The following is a 15,589-nucleotide window of genomic DNA, read 5'->3' as shown; positions in this document are numbered from 1 at the left end:
CACAAGATGGCTGTGCAGCCATCAGAGGGACCTTGACAGTCTGGGGAAACAGCCAGACACAACCTCATCTCAAGTCCACCAGGAAATCCCAAGTCCTGCACTGGGGAGGAACAAGCCCTTGTTGACCATGAGCCAGCAGCATACCCTTGAGGCAAAAAAGGCCCCCAGCACCCCAGGCTGCTGATGGAGGTGCCCTTTCCCCTCCCCTCAGCATGCTCAGACAGTATCTGAAGTGCTGTGTCCGGTCCTGGGCTCCCCAGTTCAAGACCGACACAGGCAGACTGGACTAAGTCCAGCAAATGGCAACAGGGATCATTTTAAGGGATCAGAGCACCTTTTATATGAGGGGGGGCTGAGAGACCTGGGATTGTTTGGCCTGGAGAAGACAAGGCCCAGCAGGATCTTATCCGTGTCTATAAGCACCTGATAGGAGGCTGTAAAGAAAACCTCTTCAGAGGTATCCACTGAAAGGACATGAGGTAATGGGCACAAGTTGAGTGTGGTGGTGTTTGGGGTTTTCTCTGTAGGTTTTAATAAATTATTCTTGACAGTGGTCAAACACTGGAAAAGGTTGCTTAGGGCAGCAGTGGAGTCTCCACCCTTGGACTGGACTGTGTCCTGGGCACCTCACTTTCAGCAGGGTGGTTGGACTAGACAATCTCCAGAGGTCCCCCTGAAGCTCAATTATTCTGTGATTCTATGACATAGACCTTCCTCAAGTGATCAAAAGAAGCTGATTTAGTCACTAAAGAACTGAGGTTAAGTATCACCATATCATTTTATGGTCCCCAGGCTTTCTAGCTGGCCAGGTTAAGTCCACAGGAGGCACTTCCCAAGCTGGGCAGTGAACCACTTTCCACAGGCTACTGCGAGCGCTGAACAATGGCAAGGAATGGGAAACCCACAGTCAACACCTTCGGTGTAGGAACTTCACTCAAAGACAGCTGGGAGAACATTTTGAGAAAAAAAAAAAAAACAAACCCAAACAAACCAAGAATCACTCCACACTTGCCTTTTTTTCTTTTTTTAAGAATTCTCCTTAGCCATCTGTTGTTATCTGTTGTCAAGACAGTATTGTGATAGATGAATTTGATTAGACAATACAGACATTCTTAAAATGACAGAAACAGCCTTCAGAAAGTATCTACAGAAGTAGTGATCCATGGAATCGAACCAGCTACACAGCAAGAAGGGATCTCAGACTTTGACTTATAATAACTGGAAATATGGGAAAGAGGGAGAGAAGGATGCAGAAGCATGAAGAAGGGGGAAAAAATACTCAGAGCTTGGCGTTCTCATTCTTCCTCTCAAAATACTGGGAAAACTAGCACACGAAGTTGCAAGTCTAACAAAATAAAGCAAGTTATGGTCCAGAAGAGAAGTACAGATTCAAAGTTTTATGGATTTTAGTCTGAATGGCTACCTGTAACTTTGACATGTAAGACATAACTGCAGGAAAGGCTCCTCAGATTCACTATTCCTATCCTGTAAAATAGGCTTTGAAAACCCTTTTATCATCTGCAAGTTCAAGGAGACATCTAACGAGGAAAAATAAATCATTGCCGTTATTGCAAAAGCATGAACAGGAACAGGTCATTGTCTAAAGGCTTTTGAATCACTGAAAACATTTTATCCAGTGAATGCTAAGCCATTAGGTATGGCTTAAATAGAACAAAATCATGAGAAGGGTCCAAGATTTGGGAAACATGCCTGATACTTAAACTCAGTCTAGACAAGCTCATCTGGAAAAACAGCTTTCCTGGCTGAGCAGCCATAGCTTCTCCCAACAGCAGAAAGTTTGCATGAGAATTTAGCAACTTGTTTACAGTGGTCAGATGCTTCCCAGAAACCTCAAAGCACGTGACCCGCGACCAGATCTAAGGACAAACCAGAAATGAAGAGGTTGGAGAACCCACCTGAGCGTGGTCAGGGGGCTCCGAGTCACCAGTCCCCTGTTTTCCAAAGGCATGCAGCCCCTCAAAGAACTGCAGGCAGCATGCCAAGCTCTGTGAATACCCCAAAGAGGGGCAACAAACACAGAAACCCGCAAGAGCCACACCACTCCAGGATGCTTCACATCCACCAACACACAACTGGCACACCTTTATCCGTAACAGCCTTTATGGAAGAGGTGCAAAGGCCAGCGACAGCCCGGTGACATTAACCCAGGCCTGGCTCCCTGGCCATTGTGGCTCCCTGTGGTTTCCCGAACTTTAGCTAATCCTGCACCGTAGGATCAAAGTTTCTTGTGTTGGGCAACCACCACCACCACAGGTGAAACCAATAAAACAACTGGCTTTGGCTACACAGGACCAAGATTAATTTGCACTATCCCGATAGCAGTTGTCATCTCATGTTCTTTAAGAAACTTGTTTAATACCAACTCTCAGCCTACTTAGATAAGCAAAGCAGTTCACACCTTCAGACGCAATAACAACTCTGCGCTGCTTAACAAGCTGATCCAGAAGAACCAGGTACATGGATTAAAGAGACTCTGAAAAAAACAGATGAACCTTAAGTGCCTTCTCTCTTTTCTGCCCTTTTAATCCCATATCAGATCTTTCACTTGAGTCCTTTTCTAGTTACTGTGTGTAACTAAACAAAAACTACTATCTGCCACAGAACTGAATTTCAGAGGCATTTTAAAATTAAGAGTGAGGATTTATAAACTACCTTCGTACTATGCTCAGCATCAGCCAAGATGAATCCCAAGAACAAACCAGCAAGAGGCAGTTCTGAAAAAGCCTCATTACTTGAACCTTGCTATTAATACTGAAAAGTGTTGATGTTTGATATAGGTGAAGCAATATACTTGAGATGGTGTCGCTGCTGCTTGAATTATGCTGCCTTAGGTGTTGAAATATTCCCGTTGGCTCATTCTTAACAAAAACCATTAATAGAGTTATCTATTTTATAGTACACATTGCTTTGTACCCTGAAGCTCTCCTGGTTTCTGCAAAGGTTTCCAAGAAAACAGGATCATCAGAAGGAAAGGTATTTCCCAATTTCATATCTTGGAAGAAAGACAGCTTTCTTTCTCTTATAGTATTTACCAGGTGAAAAAGTTATTCACACCACCTGCAATTATATGAGAGAGATCTCGAGGGGCTGGAGCGAGTGCAGAGGAGGGCAACGAGGCTGGGGAAGGGCCTGGAGAATAAATCCTGTGAGGAGCGATGGAAGGAGCTGGGACTGTTCAGTGTGAGGAGAAGGCTGAGGGGAGACCTCATCACTCTCTACAGCTCCCTGAAAGGACATTGTAGAGAGGTTGGTGCTGGTCTCTTCTCCCAGGGAATTAGTGACAGAACAAGAGGGAACGGCTTTAAACTGCAACAGGGGAGGTTCAGACTGGACATGAGGAGAAAATGTTTCCCAGCAAGAGTGGTCAGAGAGTGGAATAGGCTGCCCAGGGAGGGGGTGGAGTCCCCCTCCCTGGGTGTGTTTAAGGGCCGTTTGGATGAGCTGTTGGGGGATGTGGTGTAGGGGAGAACTTTGTAGAGTCGGGCTGAGGGTTGGACTCGATGATCCCAAGGGGCTTTTCCAACCTGAATGATTCTGGGATTCTGTTTCAGAAGCAAGATAGGCAGCTGTATCAAGAGGACCCAGAAAAGCACGAGTCCCCTACAAGCACCAGCCTACCGCACCGCAACAGCCTCCAACAAAACACATGAAAAACTGCTGCTCTTCAAAGCAGCTCAGTTCTTCCATTTCCCAGAAATCATCGATTTACAAGCATTGGGAAGAGGGGAAGATTATCTCACACCTCAAATCTACAGCAGAATAAGCAAAACTGCTTACTTACAGAACAAAAAAGTAAGCTTGCAACTGCATCCAAACTGTTGAAGCGGGTATCTGACATGTTTCTTTAGCTAAGGAGGAGACCCGACGGGCGGTTTAGGTGTACCAGAGACCGAACACAAGCAGTAGAATAATAAGAGTTGGAGCTCTTGCTGCATGAAATCCTTGTCATTACAGTATTGCTTTAAAACAGCGGGGCAATTCTGCCACATGTGATAAAAACAAGGAAACACCCGAGTGGAAGATGTTTCAAGGCAAGAGATACTATAAAAGGAAAGCAAATTTGACAACAGAAATTACATCAGGGTTCATATCTCTTATTCTGGTTTTGCTGAACTCAAGCTCAAAGTCCATACTTCATTTCCAGGTCCCAGGTCAAGCTGTTGCAACACGACCCAGAGGAGACCTCAGCTCGGGCCGTGCTGCCTGCTCAGCGCTCCTGACTTTGAGAACCAAATGCAGTGACTCAAGGATTCCCAAGATGGAAAACTGCCTTTTCCAGCATCAACCTACATGGCAAGGATTTGCCCATAAGCAAGTGTCCTCTTACCCTTAAAGGAAAATATTGCTACTATGAATCTGAACTTGCTGCTGGAGTCAGTGGTGAGGACAACCAGGTCCCAACCAGCAGGACAGAGGAGGAGGATGACGGATGGGCGCCAAGGAGAAGGATGGACAGGGTTGGAATTGCCCAAGGGGCACATGCCAGCACCCATCTTCTCGCTGGTGGCCCAGCCCACAGCTGGGAGCAGCCTCAGAGAGGGCTTTGGAAGGGTGAGGCTGGCAACCCCAGCGCTACAGGGCAGAACCCACCACAATCAAAGAGCTCACGTAATAAAAGTTTACGAGAAGCAGTGTGCCCATGCATCAGCCTTAAGTGCAAACAGGAGGGGTTTAAAAGTTTAGAGGTTGGTTTGTTTGTTTTTAACATGATTACCCAGGGTTGGCTGCTCCAGGAGTCATTTGGCATGCCTTTTCCAGCATTGTTAACCCCAATCCAAAACAATCTCATCTCTACATCAAAGCTTTCACCTCATTTTTAGAAATCTTTTTGAATGATATCAACAACCCTCCTCGCCCTAAGCCCCATGTAACAGCAGTCTGTTCTCAGCGGGAACTCCCCAAAGCCACAGCAATTCTCATGTGCTGCAGATAACACACGCTTGTAAACCAGAGAGACACAGACTGAACAAGAGGGATGACTGTCCACACAATTTTTGATACTGGACATTGGTACAGCCAAAGTTTCGCTCTGAAAATACACCAAACACTGACCCGCACATCACAGACCAACCAGTGTTACCAACGTTATTTAAATGAACACAGTAAAGAGAAATGTAAGTGTCTTGGACCACTATCTTTGCAAAAAGGGGGACGTTTATCTCCTCTGAACTGCACCCCAAGTCTCTCTAGTGAGTAGGAATCTTTGGTTACACAGACTTAAAACTGTTATGATATCTTCTCACACAATACTAGACAGACCAGATAATCTCCCCATTTTGGATTTAATTCCTTTAAGTCCTTTGACACCAGAGGAGGAGGGAAACCGCAGGAAGATAATCTTAAAGCCTAAGAGCAAGACAAAGGGCTAGGATTAGACGGGTCGACTGATGATAACTGGAAACAGCTTCACAAGAAAGCAATGAGAACCTCAGCTCTTACACCTCTGAGCTTAGCCTACACTTGTCAGCAAGGGCATTAACTTGGGGATGTAGTTAGAAGTTGAAGATTCAGGCTTAGCTGAGGAGGGATTTCCACATATACTATTTCATCTAGATGCTTCCTAAAAAATAGATACAAACTCAGTTTCTGGTTCCTTACATTCTACATTCTCCTACGGCTTCTTACTAGGAAAAGTAAAATTACTCTTCCTTTCAAGCTTAAAGACGCTGCAGTGAAACCCCTTACGCTAGGAAAAGATGGGAATTAACAACGCCCACCGCTGCTCCTCCCCTTCCCAGCTCTGCCCGCTCCATGCGGACAAAGTTCTGATTTGTGGGGATTTCCACCCAGAAAGCTGGACAGCCCCGTAGTCACTAACGCTCTGCTCTCCCGATGTGTAACAATCCAAACAGGAGCAAGTTGTTGGGAACCAGACCCTTCTTTCCAGGGAAACACTGGAACACATCACTTGAGGGTATATCCCCGAGCATCACCGCAGTAGATGCTTCTCAAGCATTATGACTTATCAAAAGAAAACCCACCACCGAACACATTTCTGCTACCAAGACTAAGTGCAAGCGAGCCCGAGGGACTCAAAGCAAATCCATACAGTGCAGCCTTCCTTCGTCTGAAGCAGGACCAGTGGGGAGGGAAGGACAGGAGTAGTAATTTAATTTTTAAGAACTGAGAGAAATTGCTCTAATTGAGTTTAAAAAAACAACTCAGCTGTGATAAAGTTATCAGTTTATTACAAACTCACACTGTTCAACAGAATATATTCTCCTGAGCATCTTCTGTAGTTCTATTTCTAGTGAGGACAAGTTACTGTATGATAGTTTTGTAACTCAAAGCATTGAGTATTCAGAGGCAGGAAAACTTTTAGATGGTCAAAGTCACAAAACTAAATGAATGTGTGTGAAAGAACACAGGCAACCAAATCTACTTGAAACAGGAGGTAAGACAGGATCTCCGTCTCCTACGTAGCTCTGGAACAAACAGGTCAATACTCTTTCATTAGTATTTCCAAGTTTAGTGAAATTTTCTAAAAAAAAAACTAAAAGGAAGGTATCTCTATCACTCAACCCCACGTAAATCGTGAGTGCTCCAGCAAATTGCCTGAGCACCACCGCTTCACTGTCATGGCACCGGGAGCTTGCCAGAGGTCGAGCTTTCCTGATGCCAACTGCCCATTCACTCCTCTCTAAAGCCACCCGATTGAAATTAGGCTAAACCTGATGCAGAAGCAATCTGTGCCCCCTAATTACCTGTTTCTTGCTTCATATTGCAAGCCCCGAAATTTTGTTGAGAATAAAATTGGAGCATCCAGGAATCTGACCATCTACTAGCAGGAACAGCAGAGCAAAAAAAGCAATTGTGGCAAAGCCATTTTGATGTCATCTGTCAGCAAGTCTTCCCCCTTGCCTTTTAATATCCTCGCTATCCGTGGCTCTTGAAAGTTGGAAGAATAGGATTTTCTCAATTCAGCTCAGCTTTCAACACTTCTGTATGAAGAGTTTCTACAGTTCTCGTTATGGTTTGGCATTTTACTGACAAAACAGAAACAGCACGTTTCAGAAGTACTAACAGCACCCATATTAAGTTTTGTTGAAGCAGCACACGACCGTTTCCCCCACCCCAAAAGTGCCACGGCACCAAGTCATCCGCGTGTCTCCATTATATCGCTATCTTTCCATCTTTAAATACCAAACTGAAACAAGCTAAAATATACTGTTAGAAACTACAAGCTGGAAACGAGGCTTTGAACACTTCCACTGCTGTGTCTCTTCCAGCAGACAACATCAGGAACGAGCTCCTTCCAGTTTCAACACCAGGTCTCCAGGAAATTTAGCAATTGCTGAACAAAACCGAATGTTTAGTGCTGGCTACTAGGCAAAGGATGAACGTTATGACAGGGAACCCACTCCATTTATCATACGAAATGAATCACCACCTTCATTCATACGTACCAAGGTTCAAGGCTAGTTAATAGCTTCGGAGCGTTCTCAGGGCAGCAAATTAGCATGCACCTCACTGAAATGCAGTTACACCACAGGCAAGCAGCTCCTTAGAAGGCTGCAATGAATCATTCATGAATGCTGGAGCTGAAACCCTTGTTAAGGGAATTAAAAAAAGACATCCCCTCCCCCAGACCTGTCCAGCACAAAACGCCTCTTACTGGGCAATACTGTTTTCTTTTATAGCTCATCCTTTGCCAGAGTTGGCCGTACTTTTCAGTTCAAGAAAGCTCTAAGTGCTCAGAGTAAGTTCTGCCCATGTAACTATGACAGTACATCATGCCAATATTCAAAATTACTTAGGATAAAAGCCTCATGGAAACTTGTGTTTGAAGTGGCTAGGTTTTTTGTTTTTGTTGGTTGGGTTTTGGGTTGGTTTTTTTTTACAGCAATCTGTCCAACAAGGTTTAAGCAAGAGATTCTCCAAGACTGGATACAAAAGCACTTTAGTCCATTAATGTTTTCAGCAAGCGCTGGTAAAAATGCCCTTTGGAATTCTTGCTATTGATTACTCCCTATATAAAGGGGGAATTAAAACTGGGCAACTGAATGCTGTATACATAACCATCACTTACACTTGGGCTTCTTCCTGGAAATAGGATTTAAACTTCATAAAAAGCCGTGAATCCACAGCAACTTGGCGAGTCATTAGCTCAGTGCCCTGCACGCTCTGGAGGGCCGGCAGCAATACCTGCTCATCGGGTTACAGCTCAGCCTCAGATCCAACGTGGACCTCCTGGCCATTCCTTTCTAGGAGGAGAGTTCCAGCTGCAGCTACAGAAGCCAGAGCTGCAAATTTCCTTATACACTCCTTCAGCAAGAAATCATCTTTATGCAATGCAAACCTTTTACAGAGAAGTGGGTCAGCTATAAAAAAACCCCAAAGTGTATGTGAAATTCCTTTTCAGTCAGTCACTACAGCAGTGGCTGGGCAGAGGCAGCATGCAAAATACTGCTTCACTCTGGCAGTAACAAGGGAAGAGGGGGACTGAAGGACTTGACCTAGATTGCAGTGTCTTCTCTACTCATCCAATTAGCCAAATGCTATTCAAGGTTTTAACCAGAAATGAGGTCAAGAAGGAATGGACAATTCCATGGTATTAGAAACCAGGTGCCATTAAATGCCAGTGCACGTTATCATTTTCTGCAGCATTTAAGACTGTAGCATGTCACACCATTTTTAAATGTGTTTGAACAGCAGCGTGACCAGGTGAGACCCAAGAGTCACGTTTCACCTGGAGGACCCGGTCAGGCAACCGCACAACTCTGAGCACAACCTGAACTGGGAGGAGGGCACAGGAGGACACCAGGCTACGCTGCCGCAGCGGCTCCACGGAGGCTCACTGCTCCTGTCCGCTCAAATCCTCCACTGGAGAGGTGAGGCTGAACAGGGACACAGGTTTCAACTTGGACAGCGCTCCTCAGCAGAGACAGGAAACAAAATTGTCTGTACTTGTGACCGTTTTGTTTCAAGGATATGGCTGAGAGGATACTGAAGTGCTGCTTCAAACAAACTATTTCAAGTGAAAAACTTGTCCAACCGAAAGACAATGTCACCACCATTCTGCAGACTACCCTGTGCTCCCAACAACCTCCGAAACTCCCACCCACATGCTTGATAAGCTCAGCTTTATGTGGAGAACAAACAGTTTGAAAGAAGCTCGCCAGAATTCCATCAACCTCAAAGACCGGCAGAACTTTGATGTCTAGGATAGACTTCTGTGGGGAAAACCTAAAAGCGACCATCCCTACAAAACAACTCAAAGCTTCTGGACTTGGAGCTTACATCTCCGAATTTAGAGAACAGAAAACAAAGTGGAATAAGACCTCTGAGGTGAGGGCTTGCACGCAGCACGCCTTCAGCAGTAACGTGGGTATGAGACAGGAGAGGGGCAGAAGCCTTATCAGTGGGGACTAAGAGCGGCCTTTTCAAATAAAACCCCCCTGTATTATCTCTCAAGGTTTGAGAAGGCTAAGGAGTTACACAGTGGAGATCCAAAAGTGACAACAGAAAGTCACAATTATTAGCAAGAGACAATTATTAAGCACGACTTGCTGAACTGGCTGTACATTTTGGCTCCCCCACACAACGCAAGAGTTCAGGATTCTGATGCAAAACGCTACAAAGTTGTCATCCTTGCACAGATATACTTCTTTCAAGTATAAGCGATCTTAAGCTCCCAATAAGTATTTGTGGAGGCAAAACTAATATTTGAGTTTAAGCCCTGGAGTAGCGCCTACATTTAGTTAGTGAAAGGAGAGCATGGGAAAGGCAGCAAGGCGGTGCGGGTCTGGTGCAGGTCACTGGTTCCCAAGAAGAAAATAAATGGCAACACAATTGGAGAGCAAACACCAGAGAGGTCAGAGTCCCAGAACCTGTGTGTAGCAACCCAACAAGGAAGTCTCAAAAATAAAGAGTCCTCAGACAGCCTTCAAGATGGGGCAAAGAGCTAAAGCAAAGCCAGCTCCTGTTTGATTCAAGTAGCACACTAGGCCCATGAGCAGTTTTTTTTAATATTTGTATATGAAAACGTGGGCATGTTAAAACCAACACGACCAGCTACTAAACTCAGTCATTTTACTTAACTTACTGCCAAGAAACCGCATTTGTCTCAAGTGACTGAATGTCCTATTAAAACACCAAACTTCCGTGAGCTTAAATGTCCACGCAGATGCTGAAAGATGGTCCTGCACCTTTGGCACATCTCCCTTCCTCCGGGCTGCACAGCCACGTGTGCTGGCAAAGTGATAAACAAGATCAGGGATCTAATCCGAGCTAAAAATAATTTTACTTTATTTTTTAATTAAAATAAAAACCCAACCAACAGAACAGCTTTACGATTGAGTTTGACAAGCAGCTTCACGCACTCCTGTGGCCCTAGAGAAAGAGGCTGGTGCACAAGGGCAGCGCTGACACACGCCTTCCCAGCTGGCAGCAGTGCCAGGATGAACAGCCCTAAACCAGCCTTTGACTTGCAAATATCCCAGAGGAGCCTGCAGGAAGCAGCTACTGCAACTCCTGGGGGTGCCAGCCTGGGATCCTGCCCAGGTTCAACCCTCTGCTAAGGTAGAGTCCAAAAAGGCAAGAAAGAAGCAAATTTTCACAACTGCATTTCACCTTTTCATGGAAAAGGCCCTTGGGATCATCGAGTCCAACCCTCAGCCCGACTCTACAAAGTTCTCCCCTACACCACATCCCCCAACAGCTCATCCAAACGGCCCTTAAACACACCCAGGGATGGGGACTCCACCCCCTCCCTGGATGTTTTTGGTACAGACAAAATCGAGTTCCATGTGCAGTTTTAGGGATTTGTTAACCTTTACTTCGAATACTGGACTAATCTTCAGGCTTTACCAGCTGATGCAAGAAGGTCCGAGTGCCAGATCACTCTTCAGCATCTCAGGCACACATTCACAGGCTGGTTTTCAAACGCAAGGAGCACGCTCCCAGCCAAAGCCGCTGCAGCTATTTTTACCCTGCGCATTAGGCCTTGGGCGCCTGGGCTGCGATGCATGGAGTCAACAAGTTCATGTTAAGGATGATCTGGAAAGATCAACTCAATGTGCACTCTGGGTTTGCAGAGGGAAGATAGCAAGCCTTACAGCGACCACGCTGACAAAAGACTTGACAGATTGTTCCTGCTGGACAGGTATTTACAAAATCTCCAGCTGCGAAGGGTCTTTAGCCATGAACACCACTACACTAACAATACTTCAGGTTGTTTAAATGCACCAGCTTAACTGAAGTCACCAGAACACGCACCATTTGAGTAATATTTATTACCAACCATGAGAAAAGCCTTATTTAAAACTCCACCTTGTCCTGCTAGTTATCTAGTAATTAAGAGTGTTTAAAAAAAATATATCAGATTACCAGAAGAATATAAACGCTACTTCAACTTCTAAAATTTGTCCTCCAATAATTAGAGCCAGGATGGGATTATCAACCTTTTTTCCTGTAGCAAAACAGTTACCACCTCTCATGTTCTTTTATCCTTGCTGGAAAAAAGGGTTCTCTTTCCTATTTCAGCTGTCACACCAGTCAGAAAGCTAAAGCAGAGAAATTCAGTGCCTACTGAGCTGAAGTGAGAACTAACACTATGGACCTTCACTTGAATTTCAAGCTGATGATGAAGCTATTCATCTTGCTAATCTCTTCTGAAGAGAAATCTCTCGGAACAGAGGCTCCTACAGCTCCTCACAGTCTCATTCGAATACAGTTCGATAGACCTTGAAATGCAAAAGTCTCTCTTGTTACCTCAGAGAGAGTTGTTGAGTGTTGGCAAGATATTCGTGCTGCCTGGCAGAAAGCCTCGGTGGCTGCTCTGAAGTCAGTGCTCAGGCATGTCTATCTCACCCCAAAACCGCTACTGTGTACCTTCCCATCGGGCTGCAGAGCCAGCAGGGAGAGGTGAGGTTGCTGAACTACACTTTTTGTTTTGTTTTAAACACCGCAACCAAGGCTTTGCATTTCATTTCATCCATTTTGCCACTGGTAGAGAAGTTAAGCAGCAGAAGCGCTTTTCACCAAGGCCTGCGTGTCAGCACTGGTGAGCGCTCTTTGAAACAGATTGGAGGTTTAAATACAGCAATAAAAAACAAAAAATAGGCGTACAGCAGGTAGCAGCAAACTTCTGAATCTGTCAGCACAGGAGGTGGCTTCTTTCCCATTCAATAACTCCCAGTTCCAATAAGCCACAAACACAGAGGTTTTGTAAGTCACTAGTCAAAAGCTTCCAAACGAAACGGTATGTTTCATACCAAGAAATTCCATCTCTCCCACCTTCCCATTCTTCAGTATTCCTGTATGAGTAGCATATAAACACTGATGCTCTCCACATGTGCTGGAACAAAAAAAAGAAAAAAAACATCTTTCCCAACCTCAACTCCCGCCTCACCGCTTGGTGCAGAACTAGCAGCCCACCCAGGACCTCACGGTTCCTTTCAGATCTATTTGTGGTTTAGGGCAGCATCAGCACAAAACCAGACACCTACGAGGCATTATTTGGACTGCAAGGCTCCATGATATTCCTCTAGTTACACAGGGGAGGAAAAAAAAAGGCAACAGAAATAGGGAGAAAGCTCAAGACAGCATACACAGGAGGTTCCTTGGTGAAAGGAACAGAGGGATAAGCAGATTTCACGCAAGACACCAATTCTCACAAGGCTTCACTGCAAAGGCCAAGGGGAACGAAGCCCGCAGGGACGGAAGGCAGGAGGAGGAGCAGAAGACAAGGGGCCATCACTCACTTCCATGCAGATGTAGCAGAAGACAGTAAAGTCGCTGCAGCTCCAGCTTTTGAAACACCTCCAGAAGCAGAAGATAAAGAGATGACCCTTAAAGTTGGGGCTAACTGGAGCCATCGGATTTTCATGTTCAACCATGGAAGACACAGGTAGATAACTTGAACCAGGGCAGCTCTTTTGGAGGATTTTGGTTTTTCCACATTCCTTCCCCTACAGCAGAGGGGAAACCTTAAAGCTCGTTCTTTCCTTTTAGGACTGGAAAACATTTAGCTGTATACAGCTCTAGAGGAGACATTAGGTCAAAGACAGACAGGAAGCCTCAGCAGCCTGAAACAGCAAAATAAAAGGCATTTGAAGTGCATTAGCTGCTTGGTTAAGGAAAGCACACTATTTGTAGAGAACCACGTAAATAAAAACAGTTTGTTACCGGAGTTAAGTGCTTATCTACAGCTTAAAAGCTTTGTCAGAAAAAAAAAAACACAACATTTTTTTTCAGAATTTATTTGCACAGCAAAGAGCTGAAAGCCTCCAGCAGAAGTAAGGTAAGGTAATCCCCTACAAACAGTTTCAGCATAAAGAAAGTAAGGAAAAACATTTTAAGTATGTTCCAAGTGGCACTCCAAAATTTAAGACAGCCACTGATAACCAGCAGGGCTCTACGCCTGCCTTGCCGCATGGTTTTCAGGTTGTTAATTCACTGTTATGTCCCAAAGGAAGAAGGTCAAATACAAAGATGCGGGTGATTTACTTCAGCTGCCTTTCCAAAACAGATGTTTGTTTAGGATGGTTTTTCTTCCACAAGTTCAGGCACGAATGAAAATCTTACTGATTAAGGATAAACCCATTATTGCAATAACGCTGCTGATAAGAGACAATTTTCTTTGCCGTTTTCTGAACAGCTTTGGTGTTCAACCTTCCAACAAGACCCGAGACCTGCAAGTTCCAACGGAAACAGCTGCAAGGAGGTGAGCAAAGAGACCCCGAAGACCTGTAGCTGCCTTTTAAAGATTTTTACAGGCAGAGAAACAGACTTTTCAAGTGATGCTGTGTGTGTTAATACTTTAAAACAGCGCTTATCTAGCTCAGCAAGACTTTAATCTTGGCTGAAGCCTTTAAACCTTACTGTTCTAATGGCAGATAGTCATTCATACATCCTGCACCAGAAGTGTTTCATGTTTTCCTGCCCACTAGCTGCTGAAAGGCAATTTAAGTGATGTTATAACACTACAAAACACTGACTTTTCAAACACTGACTTTTCCATGGCAGTAAGGATGGGATCTAGCCTTCAGTGTGGGTTAAGGAGAGCCGGATCCATTCTAGCTGATACACCGACGGGCACGTTTGGGAGAGGGCAAAGATCGTGCCATTTATTTTTCGTGACAAAAGCATAAGAAATTATTTGCTGATCCTCTGCCACCAGAAGAGCTATGTCCACATCACATAAAGGCAAAGTAAACTTCAGATTCAGTATTTCCAGAAGTACACTGATACTTAATAGGACTGTATAGGACAAAGCAGAACTACATTTATAGTGCACACACGTTTAAAGGACTGCTACAGGAGCCCCTCTCAACACTCAGTGCCACAGCGGGTTGGTAAGAAGGAAGAAACGCTGATGACAGATGCAAGTTGAACGCTGGCAACCAAAGTGGATGTAACACAAACTGTGGTGCCTTTCAAACTATTGACACCATGCACTAAGTGCTTGGCTTGGAGGAATCCTGCTTAAAAGCCAGTGGGCTTGCAGGATGATGGTGATTAGCCATTCTCAACCCTTCACCTCGCTCTGTGAATTACTTCTGCAGAAATTACTGGAAGGAGTTCCAAGAGTTGTGGCAACGCCCAAATCCAGGGGGGCTTGGGACAAGTGCAGCTCAAGAATCAGAGGCTGGAGAGCTGATGTCCCGGGTGGCAGCAGAGCACAGCCCGCAGAGACATACGGGGACACAGTATTCCACTGATATTCCACTGGACTGGACTCCCAGCTACGGCACAGACTGTCCACCTGAAGCAGCATCCGCCAGGTTTGCTAAAATCTTCATGTTTAAAACGCTCATTAATGAAGTGACTGTCATTTTCCAATATGATTCTGCTGAAGCGTCCGCCGCCCGCCCCAGGGAAGCAAGATCAGTGTACTCAGTGCCCTGCGAGTATTACCAACCGTTTACTTGCTAAAGCCTTTTCAGATTGCACAAGCCACTCCTGCCAGGAACACCAGCCCTCTGCAGCTTTCCAGCAGCCACAAATCCCCTAACGTGCTCCATTTATGCATCGCGTGCCAGAAAGCACAAGGGAAAAGAGGAGAAAATGGGTTTTGTTGATCTCAGGGGGGCTGCTGTATTGGGACAGAGTGTAGGCTGAGCTCAGAAAAAGCTTCTGAACAGCAAAACTGCAAGCCATAAGAGATAATGTTTATTGCTGCATCTTGTAAGAGGTTTAAGAGCAAATTCAAGTTTCCCCACGTGGAAAGTGGGGAAGAAAGAATTCTTCCCAGCAGAACACAAATTGCACGACTTGCCAGAAAAAGAACAGGGACATTGTTATGAAGTGATCTTATCAAATCAACTTTGAATTCAAAAACCAGTAAAACACAAGCGCACTCAGACTCCAGCAGAGCCAGTGCGGTTATCAGAAGGAAAGACAGTGTCTAATATCTATAAAGTCGTGCAAAACAGCTTTAGGAGAACGTACAGTTACCATGGCATTGCAGTATGTTGTGCTCTTGAATATAAAGTTTTAACCTGCCCCAAAGAGAAGTTCACAAGTTCAGTTCCTGCCCTGAAGTTGCATCACTGCAATGACATCAGTAGGGTTTCCTGCTTGGAAGTAACCAGCAGTCACCTCGGCCTGGCCTAGAGTGAACAAA

At 45.0% G+C, this 15,589-nt stretch overlaps 1 protein-coding gene across 4 annotated transcripts in view; it reads right to left on the bottom strand.

Annotated features, from left to right (window-relative positions):
• Positions 1-15,589, bottom strand: part of ASXL2 (ASXL transcriptional regulator 2) — a 134,339-nt gene that overhangs the window by 109,106 nt on the left and 9,644 nt on the right. The window contains exon 1 of one of the 4 annotated variants that reach the window (XM_074820409.1): positions 12,726-13,014. The exons of the other annotated variants lie outside the window; for them this stretch is intronic. Coding sequence (XP_074676510.1) covers positions 12,726-12,860 — 135 coding nt within the window. The 5' untranslated portion in view covers positions 12,861-13,014. Of the gene's footprint in view, positions 1-12,725; positions 13,015-15,589 lie in introns of those variants that run through there. 4 annotated transcript variants of the gene reach the window in all.

Source organism: Strix aluco, chromosome 3 (assembly GCF_031877795.1).
Source record: "Strix aluco isolate bStrAlu1 chromosome 3, bStrAlu1.hap1, whole genome shotgun sequence".
Taxonomy (NCBI): domain Eukaryota; kingdom Metazoa; phylum Chordata; class Aves; order Strigiformes; family Strigidae; genus Strix; species Strix aluco.
Note: the sequence above shows the minus strand (reverse complement) of the source record. Positions and strands in the feature narration are given on the sequence as shown.